General features: G+C 39.4%; 1 protein-coding gene across 1 annotated transcript in view; it reads left to right on the top strand.

Moving 5' to 3' along the window:
- The window catches only part of LOC129395733 (RNA-binding motif protein, Y chromosome, family 1 member F/J), a 333547-nt gene extending 310709 nt beyond the window's left edge, over positions 1–22838 (top strand). The window contains exons 3-11 of the mRNA XM_055107154.3: positions 14025–14202; positions 16118–16270; positions 18283–18397; positions 19352–19462; positions 19898–20008; positions 20444–20554; positions 21476–21586; positions 21673–21761; positions 22261–22838. Of these exons, the coding sequence (XP_054963129.3) occupies positions 14025–14202; positions 16118–16270; positions 18283–18397; positions 19352–19462; positions 19898–20008; positions 20444–20554; positions 21476–21586; positions 21673–21761; positions 22261–22562 (1281 nt within the window). The 3' untranslated portion in view covers positions 22563–22838. The remainder of the gene's footprint in view (positions 1–14024; positions 14203–16117; positions 16271–18282; positions 18398–19351; positions 19463–19897; positions 20009–20443; positions 20555–21475; positions 21587–21672; positions 21762–22260) is intronic.
- Positions 22839–24707: the final 1869 nt, after the last annotated feature.

Genomic DNA, 24707 nt, shown 5'->3' with positions numbered 1-24707 from the left:
GCTGCTTCGAGAAACAGAAACCCTTGTTTAAGTTGTAAGTTAGTCATGTATTGGATACTAGAAGTTGAAAATTTAAAATTTGTTGCTTAAACTTATGCACACAGAAATCATCCAAGTTGCCAAGAAACGAGGGATTATGCTCCACCATCTAGAGGCTATGCATACCGTGATAATGGTCATTCTAATCGGGATGAACATTCCTCTAGAGGATATAGGTACTGTAACTTTTTCTGGAGTTGTCAAATAGATTTCTTAAATTGTTCATTCCAACTAACGTTCTATCAGGGCTCCAATTTATCTACATCCTCTCAAACACTTGTTATTTCCTGCTTTGGAAAATTTATTGCCCTTCCAGTGTGTGTGTGTGAAATATGATATCCCATTCTGGATTTGAAATGCATTTTCTGCACCCATTAACTCATCATGCACATGTACCCTAGAACTTAAAGTATAATAAAAAAAAAAGAAATGCATTTTCTGAATCACTGAATATGTGTATCTGTCCCATGTGCATCTTGGGCATTTGCCCATTTTATTTGGAGAAATATCTATTTAGATGTTTGGCCTTTTAATTTTGTTTAAGTTGTAAGTTAGTCATATATCGGATACTAGAAGTTGAAAATTTAAAATTTGTTGCTTAAACTTATGCATACAGAAATCATCGAAGTTCCCGAGAAACTAGGGATTATGCTCCACCATCTAGAGGCCATGCATACCGTGATTGTGGTCATTCTCGTCGGCATGAAACTGATTCCAGAGGATATAGGTACTGTACCTTTTTCTGGATTTGTCAAATAGATTTCTCAAATTGTTCGTTCCAACTAACATTGTATCAGGGCTCCAATTTACCTACATCCTCTCAAACACTTGTTATTTCCTGCTTTTGAAAATGTATTGCCATTCATCTGTGTGTGTGAAATATGATATCTCATTTTGGATTTGAAATGCTTTTTCTGCACCCATTAACTCATCATGCACATGTACCCTAGAACTTAAAGTATAATAAAAAAAAAATAAATGCATTTTCTGAATCACTGAATATGAGTATCTGTCCCATGTGCATCTTGGGCATTTGCCCATTTTATTTGGAGAAATATCTGTTTAGATGTTTGGCCTTTTAATTTTGTTTAAGTTGTAAGTTAGTCATATTTCAGATACTAGAAGTAGAAAATTTAAAATTTGTTGCTTAAACTTATGCATACAGAAATCATCGAAGTTCCTGAGAAACTAGGGATTATGCTCCACCATCTAGAGGCCATGCTTACCGTGATTGTGGTCATTCTCGTCGGCATGAAAGTTATTCTAGAGGATATAGGTACTGTACCTTTTCTGGATTTGTCAAATAGATTTCTTAAATTGTTCATTCCAACTAACATTGTATCAGGGCTCCAATTTATCTACATCCTCTCAAACACTTGTTATTTCTTGCTTTTGAAAATTTATTGCCATTCATCTGTGTGTGTGAAATATGATATCTCATTTTGGATTTGAAATGCATTTTCTGCACCCATTAACTCATCATGCACATGTATCCTAGAACTTAAAGTATAATAAAACAAAAAGAAATGCATTTTCTGAATCACTGAATATGAGTATCTGTCCCTTGTGCTTTTTGGCCATTTGCCTATTTTATTTGGAGAAATATCTATTTAGATGTTTGGCCTTTTAATTTAAAGTTGTAAGTTAGTCATGTATTCGATACTAGAAGATGAAAAGTTAAAATTTGTTGCTTAAACTTATGCACAGAGAAATCATCCAAGTTCCCGAGAAACTAGGGATTATGCTCCACCATCTAGAGGCTAGGCATACTGAGACTATGGTCATTCTATGCAGGATGAACATTCCTCTAGAGGATATAGATACTGTAACTTTTTCTGGATTTATCAAATAGATTTCTTATATTGTTCATTCCAAATAACATTGTGTCAGGGCTCCATTTTATCTACATCCTCTCAAACACTTGTTATTTCCTGCTTTTGAAAATTTATTGCCCTTCCAGTGTGTGTGTGTGAAGTGTGGAAGCTCCTTTTTTATTTGAAATGCATTTCCTGCATCATTGATTATCAGTATCTGTTTCATGTGCTTTTTGGGCATTTGGGCATTTTGGGCATTTGGGATCTGTGGGTATTTTATTTAGATGGTTGGCAATTTAACTGTGTTTAAGTTGTAATGTAGTTCTATTTTGGATACTGCAAGTTGACAATTTAACATTCCTTGCTTAAACTTGTGCACGCAGAAATAGTCCAAGTTCCCGAGAAACCAGGGATTATACTCCACCACCTAGAGACTATGCATACCGTGATTATGGTCATTCTAGTTGGGATGAACATTCCTCTAGAGGATATAGGTACTGTCATGTTATCTGGATTTATCAAATGGATTTCTTAAATTGTTCATTCGGAAATTGAAAAGACTTTTTTTTTTTCAATTTAGTTATCACGATGGCTACGGTGAGGCCCTTGGTAGAGATCATTCTGAACATCTACGTGGAAGTTCTTATAGAGATGCATTTCAGGGATACGGTAAGGGTCCAGGATGGATTTGTAAATTACAGAATTTTATTTAATAGACCAGATTGTTATTTTAATGAAATTCTAAGGAAAATTGTAAAGGACATATGCAACATGTTTAAATATTGAGTATTCTTTTTTTTTTGATCATCCCAGAAACATATTTATTCATTTTCATCATTGTGCACAAATAATAAAATAAACAGTGCTTATCTGGTACTCATTATCAGTATAAAGCCTAGGGAATGATATGAAGGTGAGAACTTCAGTTAACGTTAAGAAAATGTGACTGAGCATTTACTTTAGAATTAAGTTTGTTAAGCTGCAAAATACTACTCTTACACTTCTCTTAAATAAAACCTTCTGACTATTGAAGACTTGATTAATATCCTGTCAACAAAGGCGGAGGAAAGCAGATATTTCCAAATAGTACTTTAACTAATTCATGCTTTAATGATAGCAGTAAAAATGTTTAAATGTAGTCCCACATATTATTTTATCAACCCTGCAGGGACCTCTCATGATGCACCATCCGCACGAGGGCCTCGGATGTCTTATGGTGGAAGCACCTGCCATGCATATAGTAATACACGAGATAGATACGGCAGAAGTTGGGAGAGTTACTCAAGGAGCTGTGGTGATTTTCATTATTGTGATCGTGAGCATGTTTGCAGAAAAGACCAAAGGAATCCGCCTTCTCTGGGTAGGGTGCTCCCTGATCCTCGTGAAGCATATGGTAGCTCAAGTTATGTGGCATCTATAGTAGATGGTGGGGAGAGTCGATCTGAAAAAGGAGACTCGAGCAGATATTAAAGCAAGCATTCAAAATAATAGTTATTGCATACCAAACCTTGTTTGCAAATCAAAAATTGAAATGTTATTTCTGCATCGTTACCTGCATATTACTGACAGAAACATGTTGGTTTTGTGGAGAGAGGTAGATACTGACTTCCTCCATGAATTTTTTGAGGTATTCAAAGGAAAAGGAATTGTTTTCAAAGTAATTTCATACTTGTTGATGCTATTTGAAAAGTGTTTAGATGTAATATCTACCTTAAAATTTTCACAATAAAATTTTACATGTACTGCAAGATGCCTGGTGTTTTTGGTTAGCCGCACATGCTTAAAGCAAATTCAATAGGAGAGTAAATTGTGTAGTTTGTTGTACGTTTTCCTTTGTTTCTTTGAACACAGATGCAAAATTAGGGATGTGTTATGTCGCCCTTGCAAGCTGCTCAAGTTTTCTAATTAGGCTGTTTCTCTTTAAAAACTAACAAGGTTAAAATGTTGGAGAAGTCTTCAGAAAGACTACAAAACTGTCTGCCTCACCAGAAAATGTTTATTTTTTTAGAGGAATAGTACAGGTCAAAGAAATAATTAGATGTATTGATACTAAAGTTTAAGACATCCAGAACATTCTGTGTGAAGCATTCTGTGACTGAAGAGGATAACGGTAATGAAAACTTTTTTTTTCACGTAAATCAGAAGTGAACCAGCTAAGTTTCTCAGGTGCATAACATAATGAATTTAAATGTTCGTAGTTTAAATAGTGGAAAGTAAGTGTTTTGTCTTGTGAGGTACCCACGTTAATTTTTTCTTGAATATTTTGCCAATGGATGTTGTAAATAATGGTGTAGTAATATGTTCTTAGAGATAGGAATAATCTAGAGTGGTTGGGATAGTATCACATTTTTTTGAGATGAAGTGTAGCTTTGTCGCCGAAGCTGGGGTGCAGTGGCTCTGTCTTGGCTTATGGCAACCGTTGCCTTCTGGGTCCAAGCTATTCTCCTGCCTCAGCATCCTAAGTAACTGGTATTAGATATGTGTGCAGCACAGCTGGGCCAATTTTCGTATTTTTAGTGCAGACAGCGTTTCACCTTGTTTGCCAGGCTGTTCTTAAAATCCTGATCCACCCTCCTCAGACTCTCGAAGTGCTAAGATCATAGGCATGTGCCTCCACTGTCAGCCTATCGTATTTAATTGATAATATGAATGGAAACACTTTAAACCTCATACTTAGAGGAAAGTGAAGTGTATAAAACATAAACAACAGCATAAAGTTTCCGACGGGATTGCTTAAAGTTTTAAGACATCATTGAATGATAAAAATATTTAGACCGAAATAACTAAATGAATTAATTTTCCTGATTATACAAACTAAAGAAATGAAATACATCAAGTTCCAGAAGTTTTGCAGTCCATAATTCTTACAATTGACAGACTAATCTGCAAGGAGGAAGTATGTTCTTGAAAAATTTTGACACAATCATCAATTTTTATAGGGTAAGTTTACAAATAATTTTAAAGGGAGAAGTTACCAACTTTGATTTTCAGGTGAGTTATTCGTGTTATGAAGTGTTTTCATTCACCTGTAGCATTGTGAGGATGAAGTGAAAAGATAAATCCCCCGAGTCTTGTGTATCTTACTGTCCATGTGTGATGGCTCAGGTCTCTAATTCTAACACTTGGGGAGGCCGAGGCTTGCAGAGCACTTTAGGACAGGAGTTGAAGACCAGGCTGGCCAACACCATGAAACCCCATCTCTACCAAAAATACAAAAATTAGCCGGGCATGGTGGTGCCTGCCTGTAGTACGTTGCAGTTAATTGGGAGGCTCAGGCAGGACAATGGTTTGAACTTGGGAGCCTGATGCTGCGGTGAGCCGATATTGCACCATGCACTCTAGCCTGGGTGACAGAGTGCGACTCCAACACAAAAATAATTATGTCAATCAACAAATATATCAATAATAAATAGGGTATCCTTCAGTTCAAGCAGTTATCGATTCTTTTTTCTTTTTTAGAGACAAGGTCTCACACTGTTGTCCAGCCTAGACTGCAGTGGCACCATCATAGCTCACTGCAGCCTTGAACACGGGGTTCAAATGTGCAAGCCTTCCATTTCAGCCTCCCAAGTAGCTGGAATTACGGACACACACCAACCACCATGCCCAGCTTTTGTGTTTGTGTGTGTGTGGTAGGGACAATGCTTTGGATATGTTGTTCAGGCTGGTCTCAAATTCCCAGACCGAAATGATCCTCCTTTCCTGGCTTCCCAAAGTGTTGTGATTATAGCAGTGAGCCACTGAGTCTGGCATATCTTTTCTTATTATGAGCGACATTCCACCTCACTGAGTCTGGCGTATCTTTTCTTGGTATCAGCGACATTTCACCTTTGCTCTTTTAATTATTTTGAGATGTACAATAAATCATTATTAGGTGTAGTCATCCTGTGCCACTGAACACTAGATATGATTCCTTCTAAGCAAGTATAATTTAACCCACCCCCATCCCCTCTTTGATCCCTCCCTTACCAGTTCACATTACTTGTATCAAAATATCACATGTATGCCAAAAGTATTTACAACTGTTAGGTACAAATTTTCATTCCCTTCCTCCTTCCCTCCCTTCCTTTCTTCCTTCCTGTCTTTCTTTCTTTTTGTCTCTGTATCTTTCTCTCTCACTGATTTATTTTTTTTTTTCAGACAGAATCCTGCCCTGTCACCTAGGCTGGAGTGCAGTGGCGTGATCTCAGCTCACTGCTCCCTCCTTATCACGGGTTCAAGCAATCGTCCAGTCACACCCTCCTAAGCAGCTGCGACTGCAATCATATGACACCAATCCTGGCAAATTCTTTGTATTTTCAGTAGAGACCAGGTTTCACAATATTTGCTCAGGCTGGTCTTGAATTCCTTTCCTTTAGTGATCCACCCACATCAGCCTCTCAAAATGCTGGGATCCAGGCATGAGCCACAGTGCCCACCCAGCTGTATGCATTTCTCTCTCCCGTGATCTCTCCTATTTTATTATTTTATTCTCTTTTTATTTCTGAGACAGCGTCTCGCTCTGCTGCCCAGGCTGGAGCACAGTGGTGTGATCTCACTTTACTGCAAACTCCATCACCAGGGTTCAATGGATTCTCCTGCATCAGCCTTCCAAGTAGCTGGGATAACATCCATGGGCCACCAAGCTTGGCTAGCTTTGGTACGATACTAGACGTGGCATCTTGTCATGTCTAATTGCGTATCTGTTTTAAAGCTGGATTGATCAGCAATATTGACTTCCTGGAATGTTTTATGTTTACAAAACAATTATAGTACTACTATTTAGCCTCCTCAGATAAAATATGGTAACACACAAAACATACACACACAGACAAAGACACAGTCAGTGATCAAAAAAATCAGGGTAGGCCACGACCTAAATGAAAGGTGAGCTGCTGCAGTTGCCTAGAATTAAACCAGACCAGAGTTGACCCATACCAGTCTGAGAGATGTGAACAGAGGCCTTCAAACAACTCTATCAGATACATGTTAGATTATTCTCCAGCCATAGCGAAGGGACATTAAAGATCTGTTGTGCTTAGAAGAGTCTGGATGATTTGACTTTTCCAGGGTATTAGCATTCATGATGTTGGCCTTTACAGCTCTCTGCAATGAAGTCAGTAGACAACTCAGTTTTTCTAGGAGTCTGAAGTGCTTTTCAGAATTATCTAAAACTTAGTGGCTTAAAACCATAATTATAATTTCCTAACGGTCAGTCTCTGCAATCGCCCTCAGTCTCTCAGCCAAATGAATGTGGTTCAGGGGCACTCAGGAGGATGCAATCTAGTGATGGCCAAAGATGGGGACATTGGCGGGTGTCTTCTCATCTCCCTGGTGCCATGGCTAGCGTGACTCAAATAGCAGGGGCTGGACTGCTGAGATGCTCAGACACCTTGTTCTGTTTCTTTGAGTCTCTCCATTGGATGTTCCTTCGGCATAGTGTTATCAGGGTGTTAGACTGCGTGATGTACTGGTCGGGGGCTCCTAAGGGGTTTGTCCCCATGAGAGCAGGAGACTTAGGCAGAGTACTGTGTTCAGCTCCATCAGGAATATTTTCAAATGGGTTTGAGAAGAATTTCAAAGTGTGTTTTAGACCACTACAGTGGCCATGCCTAATAATTCCTTATTTTTACAAGTGCTGGATGGGTTTTTCCCAAAATAATGCTTTTTGGGGGTTGTGGGGTGGTGGAGACAAAGCTTTGGTCTCGTGACCCAGGCCGTAGTGCAGTGGCGTGATCTTGGCTCACTGCAACCACCGCCTCTTGGGTTCAACCGATTCTCCTGCCTCAGCCTCCCAAATAGCTAGAATTACAGGAACCTGCCACCATGCCCAGCTAATTTTCGAATATTTAGTAGAGATGGGGTTTCACCATGTTGACCAGGCTGGTCTTGAACTTCTGACGTCTGGTAATCCACCAGCCTTGGCCTCCCAAAGTGTGGGGATTACAGGCGTGAACCACCCCGTCCGGCCTTCAAATTATATTTTCCTACCCACTCACTTCCACAATTTTTTGGACCTATCTGCATGTTCTCCTCGGAGGCTGGGGGATGGAAACAGTATCAGAGTTCTTGAAAAATTTATGAAAGAGAGAATGACAATACTATACAAGGCTTAACCTATTCACAATACTGTATTTACTGAATAAAAAGATTACTTTTAAAATTGTACTATTGACTAAATAAATAAAATACATTCTTTCAATCACTCTAAAATATGTGTACATGAAGAGAGTAGAAGAAGGGTTCTAATACATAAAGAAATAAATGAGGCTGGGCATGGTGGCTCACGCTGTAAGCCTAGCAGTTTGGCAGGCAAAAGTGGGTGGATCACTTGAGGTGAGGAGTGGGAGACCAGCCTGGCAAATATGGTGAAACCCAGTCTTGACTAAAAATACAAAAATTAGCTGCACATGGTGGCATGCACCAGTAATCCCAACTCCTCAGAAGGCCGAGGCAGGGGAATTGCTTGAAGCTGGGAGGCGGAGGTTGAGGCTGAGCCAAGATCCTGCCACTTCACTCCAGCCTGGGTGACAGAGCAATACTCCTCAAAACACACACAGACACCCCAAAACAACTAAATAATGCAAATAAAAATTTTGTACTCACAGTTCAACTCGCATATCTAACAGAAAACAGAAAGTACATTAAAACAAAGTTTCCACAAAAGGCAAATAAAACAAATGAATCACCTTGCATATAAAATTAAAATAATAAACTGAAGAGAACTATACGGAAAAAAATTCAAAATTTACAAGTAAGTACTCTAAAAGAAGCTGAAAGTCACTCAAAACTTTTCTGGATTCCATGTCTCTGCAGTGCAAACATGATCATAAAATTTGCTGTGGGCAGAACCATCAAAATGTATCTTACAACTCAATAAACACTTCAAGTCTCACATGAGAATTGTAAAGGAAAAGGGACGCGTCTGCTGTATTTCTACACAAATCTGAACAAACACTATTTCTTTGTGCACATTGTTTCACTACTCCAAGAAAATAACTTCCATATTAATATGAGGGGATGTGAGAAAGCAGCTCTGCATCATGATAAGTAACACTGGGTGTCCACACCACTACTCAGGTGGGCCTTAATTCCCAGCCAGGTTCCCTCCCTGGACACACAATGAAGAGCTCATCCATTTTGCAATCTCTTCACATTTCCTCCCCTGTGAGCCCAGTGTGGTTCTCCAGATTCCCTGTGTAGCGGCCTCTCTTGTCTGGTGGGGCAGGGTGGGGCAGGGAAGTGTGAGTGATGATGGCAGAGGGCAGAAAGCATCTCAGGGAAGCCTGGGATCATTGTAACAAAAAATGATGGGCGTGGGACAGCCCATCAGGGAGGACGTAGAGAGGGGCCTTGGGAGGATATCTGCGTGGAGGGTGAGAGGGCCCTGGTTGAGCCCAAACTGAGCCCCAAGTGGTAGCCGGCCTCAGGCCTCAGCCGGTGAGGGATGATGAGACAGCCACCACTTGAGCCTTGCTTCTCACCCACTGAACTTAGACACTTATTCCTCTTAGGCGGCTTAAGGTGCCCCAATCCTAAAATGTGGGTGTTACAGTTCTTTGATGGCCATTTCTCCGCCAGCCCATGGATGGCGTGGGATTGCTCACTGCAGTCACCTCCCTGAGGCTTGGATTCTCCATGTGGGGCACAACTCCAGGAATCAACCGCCTCTCAGTCCCCAGCCCTAGACTGCTCACCTGGCCTCCTCTCTGTTCACGCTCTAATGGCCTCCCTCCCTGGAGAAGTACTGCAGGGGATTGAGCTACAGGCTCTGGCTGATGATCTAGGGGACTGCAGAAGTGGGTATAGGTTAGTTCAGGTCATGGCTCAAAGCCAGTTCCCCAGAGGCCAAGGAATGACCAGCAAGATCCTTTCCCATGATGCCCTACCTGGCGCTCACCTCAGCAATCCTGCCAGAACCTGGGCAGTCATGCTCAGCCAACCACCTGAAGAAGGTCAGGTAGGAGCTGTACGGCCTGCAGCTGGAGGCTTGACCTTCCTGATCCCACAACCGCTAGACTGCAGTGGAATGAGACATCCCGTATCCTGCAGAGAGAGGAGTCAGGAAGGTTCATGCCAGACCTACCCTCCCACACACCAGCTCCCCTACCATGCTGGGAGGCGCTCCTTACCGAGGACGCCAAGGCAGTACTCCCGAATGATCACTTCATTGTGGAAGTAAAGACTGTGATAAAAGGAAAACTTCATCCTGCCGCCGGTACCCGGAAGAGTTGCTTTCCTCCCCTTACCTGGCCAAGAAGGAGAAAGAGGACGTACTCAAAGCAGCATTTCATGTAGCTGGGGTGAGGTGACCTGTTAGCTGGGGTGAAGCGTGTGTTTCTCCTTCCCAACTCTCTCATTGAGACACCCCCGGGTCCCAGGGGTACCTCAACCTGACCCAGACACCAGACCCCTCCCGAAGACTCAGGCTCCTTAGCCTGACCTGCAAATCCATCACGTACGTAGCTTAGCAGGACTTCATCATCATTTGTGATCCCGGCCAACATCTGGGTGTGCCGCACAAGCTGCCTCTAGTCAAGGAGCCGCCAGATGATTGGGTGGGCGTGCAAGGAAACACCCTGCAACTTTGCAAGAGCACGGAGAGTGTGGGGCAGGGCACCTTCCCTTCCAGGCCCTCTGTCTCTGTCTGGCGTGGAGGGCACCATCAGAGCTGTGGTGGTCTTGGTGGTGGGTGGAGGCAGGCCCAGACAACCTGCTCTGACCAGGGACTGGCACTGAAGAAGTGGGCAGGGGGTTGGGGGCGGGGTGTTGTTGTGTGAGGCGACTACTTGCTCGGCGTTTCTGAGCTGCAGGAGGCCCTCCTGTGCTGGGTGCTAGACAGGCTCTGCTGCTGTCTGAGTGTGTGGTCTCTCCTTCTCCTGGTCTCCCTGAGGGGTGCACGTATCCACCCCAGGCAACCGCTGTGGGTAGAAGTAGCTACGGGGCTGTGCCTGGCTCTCCCCATGGAGCTCGAGTGGTTTCAAGGGAGCTTATATATACTCAGGGCCTAAACATCTTTGGGTGCAGTGCTGGCACAGGGAAGAAATTGTGTCTGGGGAGACAGTGCCTGCCTTGCATAGGACAGCAGCCCCGTGCACAGTGACATCGAGTCTTGAGCACCTTGTGTTTCTGGGGTAAGCTTGCTGGACACAGGCAAGGGGAGCAGGGAAGTTCCATGGCTGGCATGGGCATGCAGACTCCCCTTCCTCCAGGGACTTTCCCAGTGAATCGTATCCTTCAACTTTCTGCTGTTATGATGGGTCCTTGGCGCTGCTGTTCTCCCTGGTGAGTGCTGTGCTTGGCTTCCTGTCCCTACCACATGCCCTCAGGGCACATGCAATTCAGCTGCCCTCCTATGTGCATGAGCCTGTTCTCGGTTCCCCTTGTTGTCCCCCATGCCCTGAATCCTGGCTGACCGCCAGTGCCTACCACCTTGTTTCCCCCCACCTCCGCTCCCGGGAGCTCGGCGCCCATCCCCTGCTGCCAACCATCCCGAATTGGAAGCTGCAAGGATATGGCTCTGGCCCAGAAGCCGGGGATGCCCTGTGGCCTGGGCATCTTCAAGACTCTTTCCTTCTTGAAGAATGTATTTTATGAAAATATATTCTTGCAAAAGTGTATTTAAATAAGACCCTTACATTTACGGAAAGGTTAAGTAGTTGAAAATAGAAAATAATATGAGAACATTGAAGTCAGATAACAGAAGAAGTAACTGGCATTCTTGGCTCCGTGCTTGCTTTTTCTCCTAAGGACATTTCTTTCCTGTCACCAGAGTAATTTATGTAACATGAATAGCTAATTACTCATTTCCCCAGTGTGTTTGAGGACTTGTTTTGATTGAACCAATGGTCTCTTGTCCTGTTGAGTCTTAAATCTAGAGATTGTGTGTTTACTTAAGCTTTAAACTTCTATGTAATTATGTTAATTATTGAATTCCTTTACATTGTAGTCAAGAGCATTCCATTCTGTGCTCTTTAGTGTTTTTTGCTTTATAGCATTATCCCAATCATGCCGGGCATGGTGGCTCATGCATGTAATCCCAACACTTTGGGTGGCCAAGGCGGGCAGATCACAAGGTCAGGAGAAAGAAACCATAATGGCCAACATGGTGAAACCCTGTTGCTACTAAAATACAAAAAAAAAAAAAAAAAGAAATTAGCTGCATCTGGTTGTGTGTGCCTGTAGTTCCGGCTAGTCAGTAAGCTGAGGCAGGGGAATCGGTTAAACCCAAGGAGGCAGAGGTTGCAGTGAGCCGAGACCACGCCGATGCACTCCAGCCTGGCAACAGAGCAAGAATCCGTCTCAAAACAACAAAAAATAAATAAAATAAATAAATAACGTTATCCCAATCTGTTTTTAGGTCCTGTTAGTCTTCAGGCTATTCCCAAAGTGCTTTTTTAGACTTCTTGAGAATTATCCTTCCCTGTGTATGGCTCATAAATAAAATTTATGCTTCAAAAACCACTTAGATTTCATATTTTCTTCCTCATTGCGTATTGTAGGTATTTTCTACTCGCTGTACTATGTATTAATCTATTGATCGTGAAATTGTATATAGTGCATATTTAAGTCTTGCTAGTTGCTTTTCTTTCTGTTACATCTAGCACACTTCCTGTCACATAGCAGAAAGTACATTTTTATTCACCCTTATAAATTAGTATTTCAAGCTGTGGTAGAAACCGAGAGTTGCTTTTGGTTCATGGCTTTGTGGTAGGTATGGAGATAATTTTGACTTCTGTATAGGAATCTATGATAATTTCTTTTTTCCCTCTAGTTTTCAAGCAAAAGGGCAGATAATTTGTGTAAAGTTTTTGTTCGTTTGTTTGTTTTTTAAGATGGAGACTCGCTGCATGCCCTAGGCTGGATTGCAGTGGGGCCATCTTGGCTTACTGCAACCTTCGCCTCCCGGGTTCAAGCGATTCTCCTGCCTCAGCCTCCCAGTACCAGGGGCTACAGAGGCATGCCACCACACCCAGCTAATTTTGTACTTTGAGTAGGGATGGGGTTTCACCCTGTTAGCCAGGATGAGCTGTATCTCTTCACCTCATGATCCACCTGCCTCGGCCTCCCAAAGTATTGGGATTACAGGTGTGAGCCACCGCGCCCAGCCAACGTTATTTCTAAATTACTTCATCTCACATATTTTATTGTGTTAAAATAACTATGAATGTTGTATGCACATTAATGTTAAGATGGCCAATAAAGGAGGTTCTTCGAGTTTTCAGAGGGAATTAACAGTTAAGGAATTTTGGCTGACTTCAGAACACTGGGAAGGAAGCAGCCGTGGGCAAATCTGGGGAAAATATTTTGAGCCCAGAAATAACAAAAGAAGTTTCAAGGTAGGAACAAAGGGCGATGTGGCTGCAAGGGGTCTTGTTCAGGGATTTAAGTCCTTCCTCCAAATAACAAAAGCCATGTAATTTTAAAATCACATTATTAGCTGAACTGTTTTCAAAAATTGCTGTGGCCTGTAGAAAAGATTACAGTGAAAAATGTTATTATGAAATTAATTAGGATAGTTAAGCATTTCTGAGAAATTACCTGAAGTACTATATTAAGATTCGTTTTTTAGGGGCACGTCTAAGGCAAGGTAAGAAATGAGTAAGGCAAGAAAACTTAATGAGATCAAACAAGGATCACATTTACAGAAACATTTTTAGAGTCAATATAGAATTGTAAATCATATGGGGACATTTTATGTAAGTGTTAGCAAATCCAACAATGAGTAATCCAAATAATGAGTAATGTGACTAATCACTCTGAAAAAGTAAGCTCATTTTTTTTTAAATGACACAAGTTTCGTTGGGACATTGCAACTTTCAAATCAGTGATGTGACTACAAAGATGAAGTGGATTATATATTGTAAAAAAACAGATGTGCCACATTCTTCCATAGAATGTGTGATGGGTCAATCTTTTTTTTTTTATGTTTGAGTTTTTTTTTTTTAATAATGGAGAAGTTTTCAAGGAATTTGAAAAATAGAATTTGTGTTTGATCCCTTAATGGAAGGCATGTGCTCAGTAACTGTCTCAAATTTGGCATTGCGAAAGATGTGTTCATTTTAGGAGAAAAAAAAGTTTCCTTTTGAGAGAGAATACCTCGAATTGAACTACAGTTGATGTAAAAATGTTTGTAAAATGTGCATACGTTAAATGTGCCAGTGTTATTGATAGTACCCTTAATACTTCTAGTCTTTGGATGGAAAAGCAATAAAAGTAGAACAAGCCAAGAAACCATCTTTTCAAAGTGATGGTAGGCGGAGACCACCAGCTTCTTCGAGAAACAGAAGCCCTTCAGGAAGTCTGAGATCTGCAAGAGGAAGCAGTGGAGGAACAAGAGGGTGGCTTCCCTCACATGAAGGACACCTGGGTAATGTTTTAAAATATAAAGATGGAACCATAGGACTGAAAGAAAATAAGTTTGACGATATCGAAATTTCTCAATTTTTTTATTTCCTGTATGAAGAGAAAATTAGCTTATTGATAATAAGCAAACTTATTTCTAAGTACTAAAGGCGTATTAGAAGAATGATTGAACTAATATCTAACATTTGTTTTAAAATTATAGTAAGTTTGCATTGAAGTAACACACATTTGAAACTGGGTTGTGTTTGTGAATGCTGATTGCCTGTACTCAACCAGTTTTCTGCAGAACCCATTTATATTCATTATACTTTAGAGTTTTCTACTTTAGGGCCCAGAACTTCGTGTCAGTTGTATTATCAAAGTACGATGTAATATTTAAAATTTTCCAACAGGAAAAAGTAACTGAATACTGAAGATTGATTTTGCAGTATTTGTTTTCTTGTGTCTACATGTGGAAACATCTATGCAAATGTATTGCTTTGTAATTTTGATACAGAGAGTTTGTACATTGGCCTGCCATAAAGCATTTTCAATTGAAGAAATGTAGAACTTTAATTTCTGAAAAGAGTGTGTGACTCTGGAAAGTTCTAAAAACCACGGCTTCACAGATATGTATGAATCTTTCTTTGCTGGAGGCTGAGTCACTGAAAATGATATTTATGAGTGATTTACTTAATAGAAATGAGGGGTCCATCTTTACATCCAAAAGAAAAACAAACCATATATTTAAAAAAAAAAAGGAAAAAAAAAAAACTGTTGGATGGGCTGGGCGAGGTGGCTCACGCCTGTCACCTCAGCACCTGGGGAGTACAGGGCAGGTGGACCACGAGGTCAGGATTTCCAGACCAGCCTGGCCAACATGGTGAAACCCTGTCTCTCCTAAAGATACAAAAAAATTTGCCTGGGCGTGGTGGCGTGCACCTGTAATCCCAGCTACTCAGGAGGCTGAGGCAGGAGAATCACGGGAACCTGGGAGGCAAAAGCTGCAGTGAGCCAAGGTTATGCCATGGCACTCCAGCCTGCGTGATAGGGCAAGAGTGCATCTGAATAAATAAATAAATAAACCTGTTGGTTAAGTTGTATTATCTATTAACCAACCTTCAAAACTCTAACAATTAACTTGGAGTTTTAATAACCAGACGTGTAATTAATTGGAGATTGTTTTCAAGTTGAAATTGCAGTGTTTGCTCCAGTTTAAGATGCATAGCTTCATGGCTATTTTGTCTCCACTGATCTTGAGGGTGAGGTTCAATTATACTCTGCCACGGACGAGAATGTATATATAAATTCTAACCTGTAACACCACCTGGCAATTGGCATATATCTACATTTTTGTAGATGTAAAAAAATATGTTTATATTACCGAATATGCAATTCTTAAAGACTGTTAAAATTCAGCATAGTCTCATCTGAAAATTAGTGTCTCATAAGGGAATTTTAAGAATTCTGTATTGTGTTAACAAATTTTAGAGACAATGTATTTTCCTGATATGTGACTTCTTGGTATTGGAAATATTTGAGTTTCTTTGAATGGAAATTAGTTTATCTTTATGATGTGCTTTGAAAATTTTTCCTCATTACAGAAGGATATAAACAGTCAGTTATCATTTTTCTTTTAATATTTTTATGCCTATTATATTTAGATATTTTAGTGATAGGTTTCTGCCCTGTTCACGCCCCATTTTCCCACATCTCTCCCTCATACCGATATATTATGATACTTGAGTTTCTTTCTAGATTTTCTAAATGAACTTTTATTGCTTGAAGTGTACTAATACCATGTAGGAATGCTAATTTTATTAGTTTAGACAAAATGTGAATTTGTTATAAAATGTAGAAAATATTTGTAAACAACTAAAACTTAGCCATTTAAGAAACAGTGATGTTAGTTAACTAAAAAGATTTTGTTTGAAATTCAGAAGATGGTGGATACACTCCTGATCTCAAGATGAGTTATTCTAGGGGACTCACTCCAGTTAAAAGAGGTCCATCTTCAAGAAGTGGAGGGCCTCCTCCGAAAAAATCTGCTCCTTCTGCTGTGGCAAGAAGCAGTAGTTGGATGGGAAGCCAAGGTAAATGCTACCTGACAGAAAGACCGTAGTTTTTGTATGACTGAAAATGAGCCGTTTTACCTGAATGCTTACCTTTAAGTTCATTGAACAAAAGGGAAGTGACACATACGTGAGCATAATTGCTGATTGATAGCTTTTATTATAGTTTCTATCTCACTAGGTACATTTCAGATTTATGTTGAAGAAATACTTGAGCTTCTCATTGCAGATCAAAGAAGTGATTAGAGTGAGGCCAACATTCCTTTTAATCCTGTGTTGGCTAGAAAATTCCCCTTAATTTTTCTAAAAGTTCCTAGCAGTATTCTTTGATGGTAGGCTTCTTGATGTAATTAATTCTTCCATTTCCTAAGTCCCCTGGTGTCCCATTCTAAAAATTGCTTGTTCGGTGACTTTGCCGGGTTGGAGTCTTGCTCTTACTAGGTGAGAGAGCACTATGTGAGATGACGGCTTACCATAGCCTCAAATTTGTGAGATGACGGCTTACTATAGCCTCAAATTCCTGGGCTCAAGCAATTCTGCTGTTTCAGCCTCCCGAGTTTCTGCAACTACAGGCATGCAGCAGCACACCTAGCTACATTTTTTTCCTATGTTTTTGTAGAGAGAGGATCTGACTACATTGTCAAAACTGATGTTAAAGCCCGGGGCTCAAGCGGTCCAGCTGCCTCAGCCTTCCACACTCACTCACAGTGTGAGCCGCTAAGCCTGGCCATCCAGCTTCTGAGACCTCAGTAATGCGTATGTGCAAGGCATACTCACTGCTTGCATGAAGATTCAAAAGAACTACAAGAGCATTTAGCAGACAAGGAGTCATTGGGCTTAAATATGATTTAAAAATAAATTTAAGGCTCGAGAGGTAGACACGTAGGAGTCCAAAATTCTTAAATTAAGTGGATATCACAGAAATGCAGAGTTGTGAAATATAGGTGTATGTAAATCAGTAATTGAGATTGTACCGGGATGTTTAAACATTAACACAAGGTCCTTAGTGTAAGATTTGAAATTATTTGAGGAGAGAATTTAGAACTAAGCAACATGAGGTGAGCAGTAGGGTTGAATGCAAGTAATACTTTTGAGAATTGTAAGACTGCAGACTGAGCAGAAGAAAATAAGACAATAAATAAAAGTTCTTAGCAAGGAAGTTTAAGCAGAGCAAATTAAAATTCTTTCTTAGTCCTCCATCCACATATGGAGGAAGTTAAAAACTGCCATTTTCAATTTTACATTTCATACGTAGAGTATCGGTGAAAGGAGGTATTTATTGGCTTCAGGATACCCAAGCCAACACATTTCCATTGGAAAATTAGCCAGTGAAGGTATCATATGTGAAACACTGACCTCTAAGGAATAGCAAGTGAAGAATATATTAAAGGAGAAACTTTCTATTTTGAAATAGCAACAATGTTGTAATGACCCCTTGCATAGCATTGCTTTCTTTGCAGTAAAAGCAAATCCTGACCATCATTAGAAAATCTTCACTAATACATTTAAATTTGTCAACATTTAAGATAGAGCCAACCAGTTAGAGATAAAGAACTTTTATGTAAACATTTAGCATATAGTCATTTAAAGGTAGCTGTATTTATGTGTGTGTGAGATGGACAGAATGATATTGGAAAATCCACCTTCTTTGGCTGAGAAAGGACAATGTATGTAAACTTTAAAATCAGTGAAGAGTTTGATGGTTTTACATGTTTTCCCTGTGTCACTCACAGTCATCAGTAATTTACATGAAAAGGAAAATAAGAACTAAGTAGTTATTAACCATTACAAATGAACTTTTACCTAAGCATTAATGTTTGCCTTCAGCTTCATTAGAAGAACTGGCCTTGTGGAAGCCATGGGATTATCCAAAGCCATGAGAAATATTCACAGTGTCATGTCTGTCTAGTAATTTAGGAAACAAAGAATGGAGTCATAGAAGAAATAATTTAAAAAAGTTGTTTGAGAGAAGAGAAAATAGCGTTTCAGATTTGGTGTTCTTTACGTAATGTTCCATCATTTGAATGTTAAAGGTCCCATGTCACAAAGAAGAGAGAATTATGGAGTTCCTCCACGCAGAGGGACAATATCTTCCTGGAGAAATGATCGCATGTCACCAAGATATGATGGTTATGCAACTAACGATGGGTAAAGGAAAAATTAAAAAACACAGTTGATTTTTTTTTCTGTGGTGATGAAATTCACATAACAAAATTAAATATTATAAGGTGAACAGTTAAGTGGTGTTTAATACGTTCTGTGCCAGGCAACAACTACCTCCATCGACTTCCAGAACATTTTCATTACTCCAAATTAAAACTCCAACTACCAGTTAAGCAGTCCCTCCCAGTTTCTCCTTTTCCTCAGCTGCTAGATAACACCAGTCAGTGTTCTGCCTCTGAACTTAACCTGTTGTGGGTATTTAATGTTAATGTGCTCAAACACTACATGACTTTTTGTATTTGTCTCCTCTCCTTTTGCATGATGTCCTGAAGGTTCATTTACATCATAGCACTTCACTCCTTCCACAAGCTATTAACCCATTATTTTATCTGGGTTGTTTCCACCCGAGTATTTCTACGCACCAATATTTGTTTGAGTATGCCTATTCGGTTCTGGGTGTATATGAGTGGAATTGCATGGTCCTATGATAATGATGTTTGTTTTCTTGAGGAACCACCACATTTCTCCATAGTAGCTGCATCATGTTCCGTTCCAACCTAGCATTGTATCAGCATTCCAATTGATCTACATCCTCTCAAACACTTGTTATTTCCTGCTGTTTGAAGTTTATTGCCATTCCAATGTGTGTTTGAAATATGATATCCCATTTTGGATTTGAAATGCATTTTCTGCACCCATTAACTCATCATGCACTTGTGTCCTAGAACTTAAAGTATAATAAAACAAAAAGAAATGCATTTTCTGCATCACTGAATATGAGTATCTGTCCCATGTGCTTTTTGGGCATTTGCCGATTTTATTTGGGGAAAAACTGTTTAGAAGTTTGGCCTTTTAATTTTGTTTAAGTTGTAAGTTAGTCATGTATTGGATACTAGAAGTTGAAAATTTAAAATTTGTTGCTTAAACTTATGCACACAGAAATCATCCAAGTTGCCAAGAAACGAGGGATTATGCTCCACCATCTAGAGGCTATGCATACCGTGATAATGGTCATTCTAATCGGGATGAACATTCCTCTAGAGGATATAGGTACTGTAACTTTTTCTGGAGTTGTCAAATAGATTTCTTAAATTGTTCATTCCAACTAACGTTCTATCAGGGCTCCAATTTATCTACATCCTCTCAAACACTTGTTATTTCCTGCTTTGGAAAATTTATTGCCCTTCCAGTGTGTGTGTGTGAAATATGATATCCCATTCTGGATTTGAAATGCATTTTCTGCACCCATTAATTCATCATGCACATGTACCCTAGAACTTAAAGTATAATAAAAAAAAATGCATTTTCTGAATCACTGAATATGAGTATCTGTCCCATGTGCATCTTGGGCATTTGCCCATTTTATTTGGAGAAATATCTATTTAGATGTTTGGCCTTTTAATTTTGTTTAAGTTGTAAGTTAGTCATATATCGGATACTAGAAGTTGAAAATTTAAAATTTGTTGCTTAAACTTATGCATACAGAAATCATCGAAGTTCCCGAGAAACTAGGGATTATGCTCCACCATCTAGAGGCCATGCATACCGTGACTGTGGTCATTCTCGTCGGCATGAAACTTATTCCAGAGGATATAGGTACTGTACCTTTTTCTGGATTTGTCAAATAGATTTCTCAAATTGTTTGTTCCAACTAACATTGTATCAGGGCTCCAATTTACCTACATCCTCTCAAACACTTGTTATTTCCTGCTTTTGAAAATGTATTGCCATTCATCTGTGTGTGTGAAATATGATATCTCATTTTGGATTTGAAATGCATTTTCTGCACCTATTAACCCATCATGCACATGTACCCTAGAACTTAAAGTATAATAAAAAAAAGAAATGCATTTTCTGAATCACTGAATATGAGTATCTGTCCCATGTGCTTTTTGGGCATTTGCCCATTTTATTTGGAGAAATATCTGTTTAGATGTTTGGCCTTTTAATTTTGTTTAAGTTGTAAGTTAGTCATATATCAGATACTAGAAGTAGAAAATTTAAATTTGTTGCTTAAACTTATGCATACAGAAATCATCGAAGTTCCCGAGAAACTAGGGATTATCCTCCACCATCTAGAGGCCATGCTTACCATGATTATGGTCATTCTCGTCGGCATGAAAGTTATTCTAGAGGATATAGGTACTGTACCTTTTCTGGATTTGTCAAATAGATTTCTTAAATTGTTCATTCCAACTAACATTGTATCAGGGCTCCAATTTATCTACATCCTCTCAAACACTTTTTATTTCCTGCTTTTGAAAATTTATTGCCATTCATCTGTGTGTGTGAAATATGATATCTCATTTTGGATTTGAAATGCATTTTCTGCACCCATTAACTCATCATGCACATGTATCCTAGAACTTAAAGTACAATAAAACAAAAAGAAATGCATTTTCTGAATCACTGAATATGAGTATCTGTCCCTTGTGCTTTTTGGCCATTTGCCTATTTTATTTGGAGAAATATCTATTTAGATGTTTGGCCTTTTAATTTAAAGTTGTAAGTTAGTCATGTGTTCGATACTAGAAGATGAAAAGTTAAAATTTGTTGCTTAAACTTATGCACAGAGAAATCATCTAAGTTCCCGAGAAACTAGGGATTATGCTCCACCATCTAGAGGCTAGGCATACTGAGACTATGGTCATTCTATGCAGGATGAACATTCCTCTAGAGGATATAGATACTGTAACTTTTTCTGGATTTATCAAATAGATTTCTTATATTGTTCATTCCAAATAACATTGTGTCAGGGCTCCAATTTATCTACATCCTCTCAAACACTTGTTATTTCCTGCTTTTGAAAATTTATTGCCCTTCCAGTGTGTGTGTGTGAAGTGTGGAAGCTCCTTTTTTATTTGAAATGCATTTCCTGCATCATTGATTATCAGTATCTGTTTCATGTGCTTTTAGGGCATTTGGGCATTTTGGGCATTTGGGATCTGTGGGTATTTTATTTAGATGGTTGGCAATTTACCTGTGTTTAAGTTGTAATGTAGTTCTATTTTGGATACTACAATTTGACAATTTAACATTCCTTGCTTAAACTTGTGCACGCAGAAATAGTCCAAGTTCCCGAGAAACCAGGGATTATACTCCACCACCTAGAGACTATGCATACCGTGATTATGGTCATTCTAGTTGGGATGAACATTCCTCTAGAGGATATAGGTACTGTCATGTTATCTGGATTTATCAAATGGATTTCTTAAATTGTTCATTCGGAAATTGAAAAGACTTTTTTTTTTTCAATTTAGTTATCACGATGGCTACGGTGAGGCCCTTGGTAGAGATCATTCTGAACATCTACATGGAAGTTCTTATAGAGATGCATTTCAGGGATACGGTAAGGGTCCAGGATGGATTTGTAAATTACAGAATTTTATTTAATAGACCAGATTGTTATTTTAATGAAATTCTAAGGAAAATTGTAAAGGACATATGCAACATGTTTAAATATTGAGTATTCTTTTTTTTTTGATCATCCCAGAAACATATTTATTCATTTTCATCATTGTGCACAAATAATAAAATAAACAGTGCTTATCTGGTACTCATTATCAGTATAAAGCCTAGGGAATGATATGAAGGTGAGAACTTCAGTTAACGTTAAGAAAATGTGACTGAGCATTTACTTTAGAATTAAGTTTGTTAAGCTGCAAAATACTACTCTTACACTTCTCTTAAATAAAACCTTCTGACTATTGAAGACTTGATTAATATCCTGTCAACAAAGGCGGAGGAAAGCAGATATTTCCAAATAGTACTTTAACTAATTCATGCTTTAATGATAGCAGTAAAAATGTTTAAATGTAGTCCCACATATTATTTTATCAACCCTGCAGGGACCTCTCATGATGCACCACCTGCACGAGGGCCTCGGATGTCTTATGGTGGAAGCACCTGCCATGCATATAGTAATACACGAGATAGATACGGCAGAAGTTGGGAGAGTTACTCAAGGAGCTGTGGTGATTTTCATTATTGTGATCGTGAGCATGTTTGCAGAAAAGACCAAAGGAATCCGCCTTCTCTGGGTAGGGTGCTCCCTGATCCTCGTGAAGCATATGGTAGCTCAAGTTATGTGGCATCTATAGTAGATGGTGGGGAGAGTCGATCTGAAAAAGGAGACTCGAGCAGATATTAAAGCAAGCATTCAAAATAATAGTTATTGCATACCAAACCTTGTTTGCAAATCAAAAATTGAAATGTTATTTCTGCATCGTTACCTGCATATTACTGACAGAAACATGTTGGTTTTGTGGAGAGAGGTAGATACTGACTTCCTCCATGAATTTTTTGAGGTATTCAAAGGAAAAGGAATTGTTTTCAAAGTAATTTCATACTTGTTGATGCTATTTGGAAAGTGTTTAGATGTAATATCTACCTTAAAATTTTCACAATAAAATTTTACATGTACTGCAAGATGCCTGGTGTTATTGGTTAGCCGCACATGCTTAAAGCAAATTCAATAGGAGAGTAAATTGTGTAGTTTGTTGTACGTTTTCCTTTGTTTCTTTGAACACAGATGCAAAATTAGGGATGTGTTATGTCACCCTTGCAAGCTGCTCAAGTTTTCTAATTAGGCTGTTTCTCTTTAAAAACTAACAAGGTTAAAATGTTGGAGAAGTCTTCAGAAAGACTACAAAACTGTCTGCCTCACCATAAAATGTTTATTTTTTAGAGGAATAGTACAGGTCAAAGGAAATAATTAGATGTATTGATACTAAAGTTTAAGACATCCAGAACATTCTGTGTGAAGCATTCTGTGACTGAAGAGGATAACGGTAATGAAAACTTTTTTTTTCACCTAAATCAGAAGTGAACCAGCTAAGTTTCTCAGGTGCATACCATAATGAATTTAAATGTTCGTAGTTTAAATAGTGGAAAGTAAGTGTTTTGTCTTGTGAGGTACCCACGGTAATTTTTTCTTGAATATTTTGCCAATGGATGTTGTAAATAATGGTGTAGTAATATGTTCTTACAGATAGGAATAATCTAGAGTGGTTGGGATAGTATCACATTTTTTTGAGATGAAGTGTAGCTTTGTCGCCGAAGCTGGGGTGCAGTGGCTCTGTCTTGGCTTATGGCAACCGCTGCCTTCTGGGTCCAAGCTATTCTCCTGCCTCAGCATCCTGAGTAACTGGTATTAGATATGTGTGCAGCACAGCTGGGCCAATTTTCGTATTTTTAGTGCAGACAGCGTTTCACCTTGTTTGCCAGGCTGTTCTTAAAATCCTGATCCAACCTCCTCAGACTCCCGAAGTGCTAAGATCATAGGCATGTGCCTCCACTGTCAGCCTATCGTATTTAATTGATAATATGAATGGAAACACTTTAAACCTCATACTTAGAGGAAAGTGAAGTGTATAAAACATAAACAACAGCATAAAGTTTCCGACGGGATTGCTTAAAGTTTTAAGACATCATTGAATGATAAAAATATTTAGACCGAAATAACTAAATGAATTAATTTTCCTGATTATACAAACTAAAGAAATGAAATACATCAAGTTCCAGAAGTTTTGCAGTCCATAATTCTTACAATTGACAGACTAATCTGCAAGGAGGAAGTATGTTCTTGAAAAATTTTGACACAATCATCAATTTTTATAGGGTAAGTTTACAAATAATTTTAAAGGGAGAAGTTACCAACTTTGATTTTCAGGTGAGTTATTCGTGTTATGAAGTGTTTTCATTCACCTGTAGCATTGTGAGGATGAAGTGAAAAGATAAATCCCCCGAGTCTTGTGTATCTTACTGTCCATGTGTGATGGCTCAGGTCTCTAATTCTAACACTTGGGGAGGCCGAGGCTTGCAGAGCACTTTAGGACAGGAGTTGAAGACCAGGCTGGCCAACACCATGAAACCCCATCTCTACCAAAAATACAAAAATCAGCCGGGCATGGTGGTGCCTGCCTGTAGTACGTTGCAGTTAATTGGGAGGCTCAGGCAGGACAATGGTTTGAACTTGGGAGCCTGATGCTGCAGTGAGCCGATATTGCACCATGCACTCTAGCCTGGGTGACAGAGTGCGACTCCAACACAAAAATAATTATGTCAATCAACAAATATATCAATAATAAATAGGGTATCCTTCAGTTCAAGCAGTTATCGATTCTTTTTTCTTTTTTAGAGACAAGGTCTCACACTGTTGTCCAGCCTAGACTGCAGTGGCACCATCATAGCTCACTGCAGCCTTGAACACGGGGTTCAAATGTGCAAGCCTTCCATTTCAGCCTCCCAAGTAGCTGGAATTACAGACACACACCAACCACCATGCCCAGCTTTT

Source organism: Pan paniscus, chromosome Y, assembly GCF_029289425.2.
Source record: "Pan paniscus chromosome Y, NHGRI_mPanPan1-v2.0_pri, whole genome shotgun sequence".
Lineage (NCBI taxonomy): Eukaryota > Metazoa > Chordata > Mammalia > Primates > Hominidae > Pan > Pan paniscus.
This window is presented reverse-complemented; position numbering and strand designations above follow the sequence as displayed.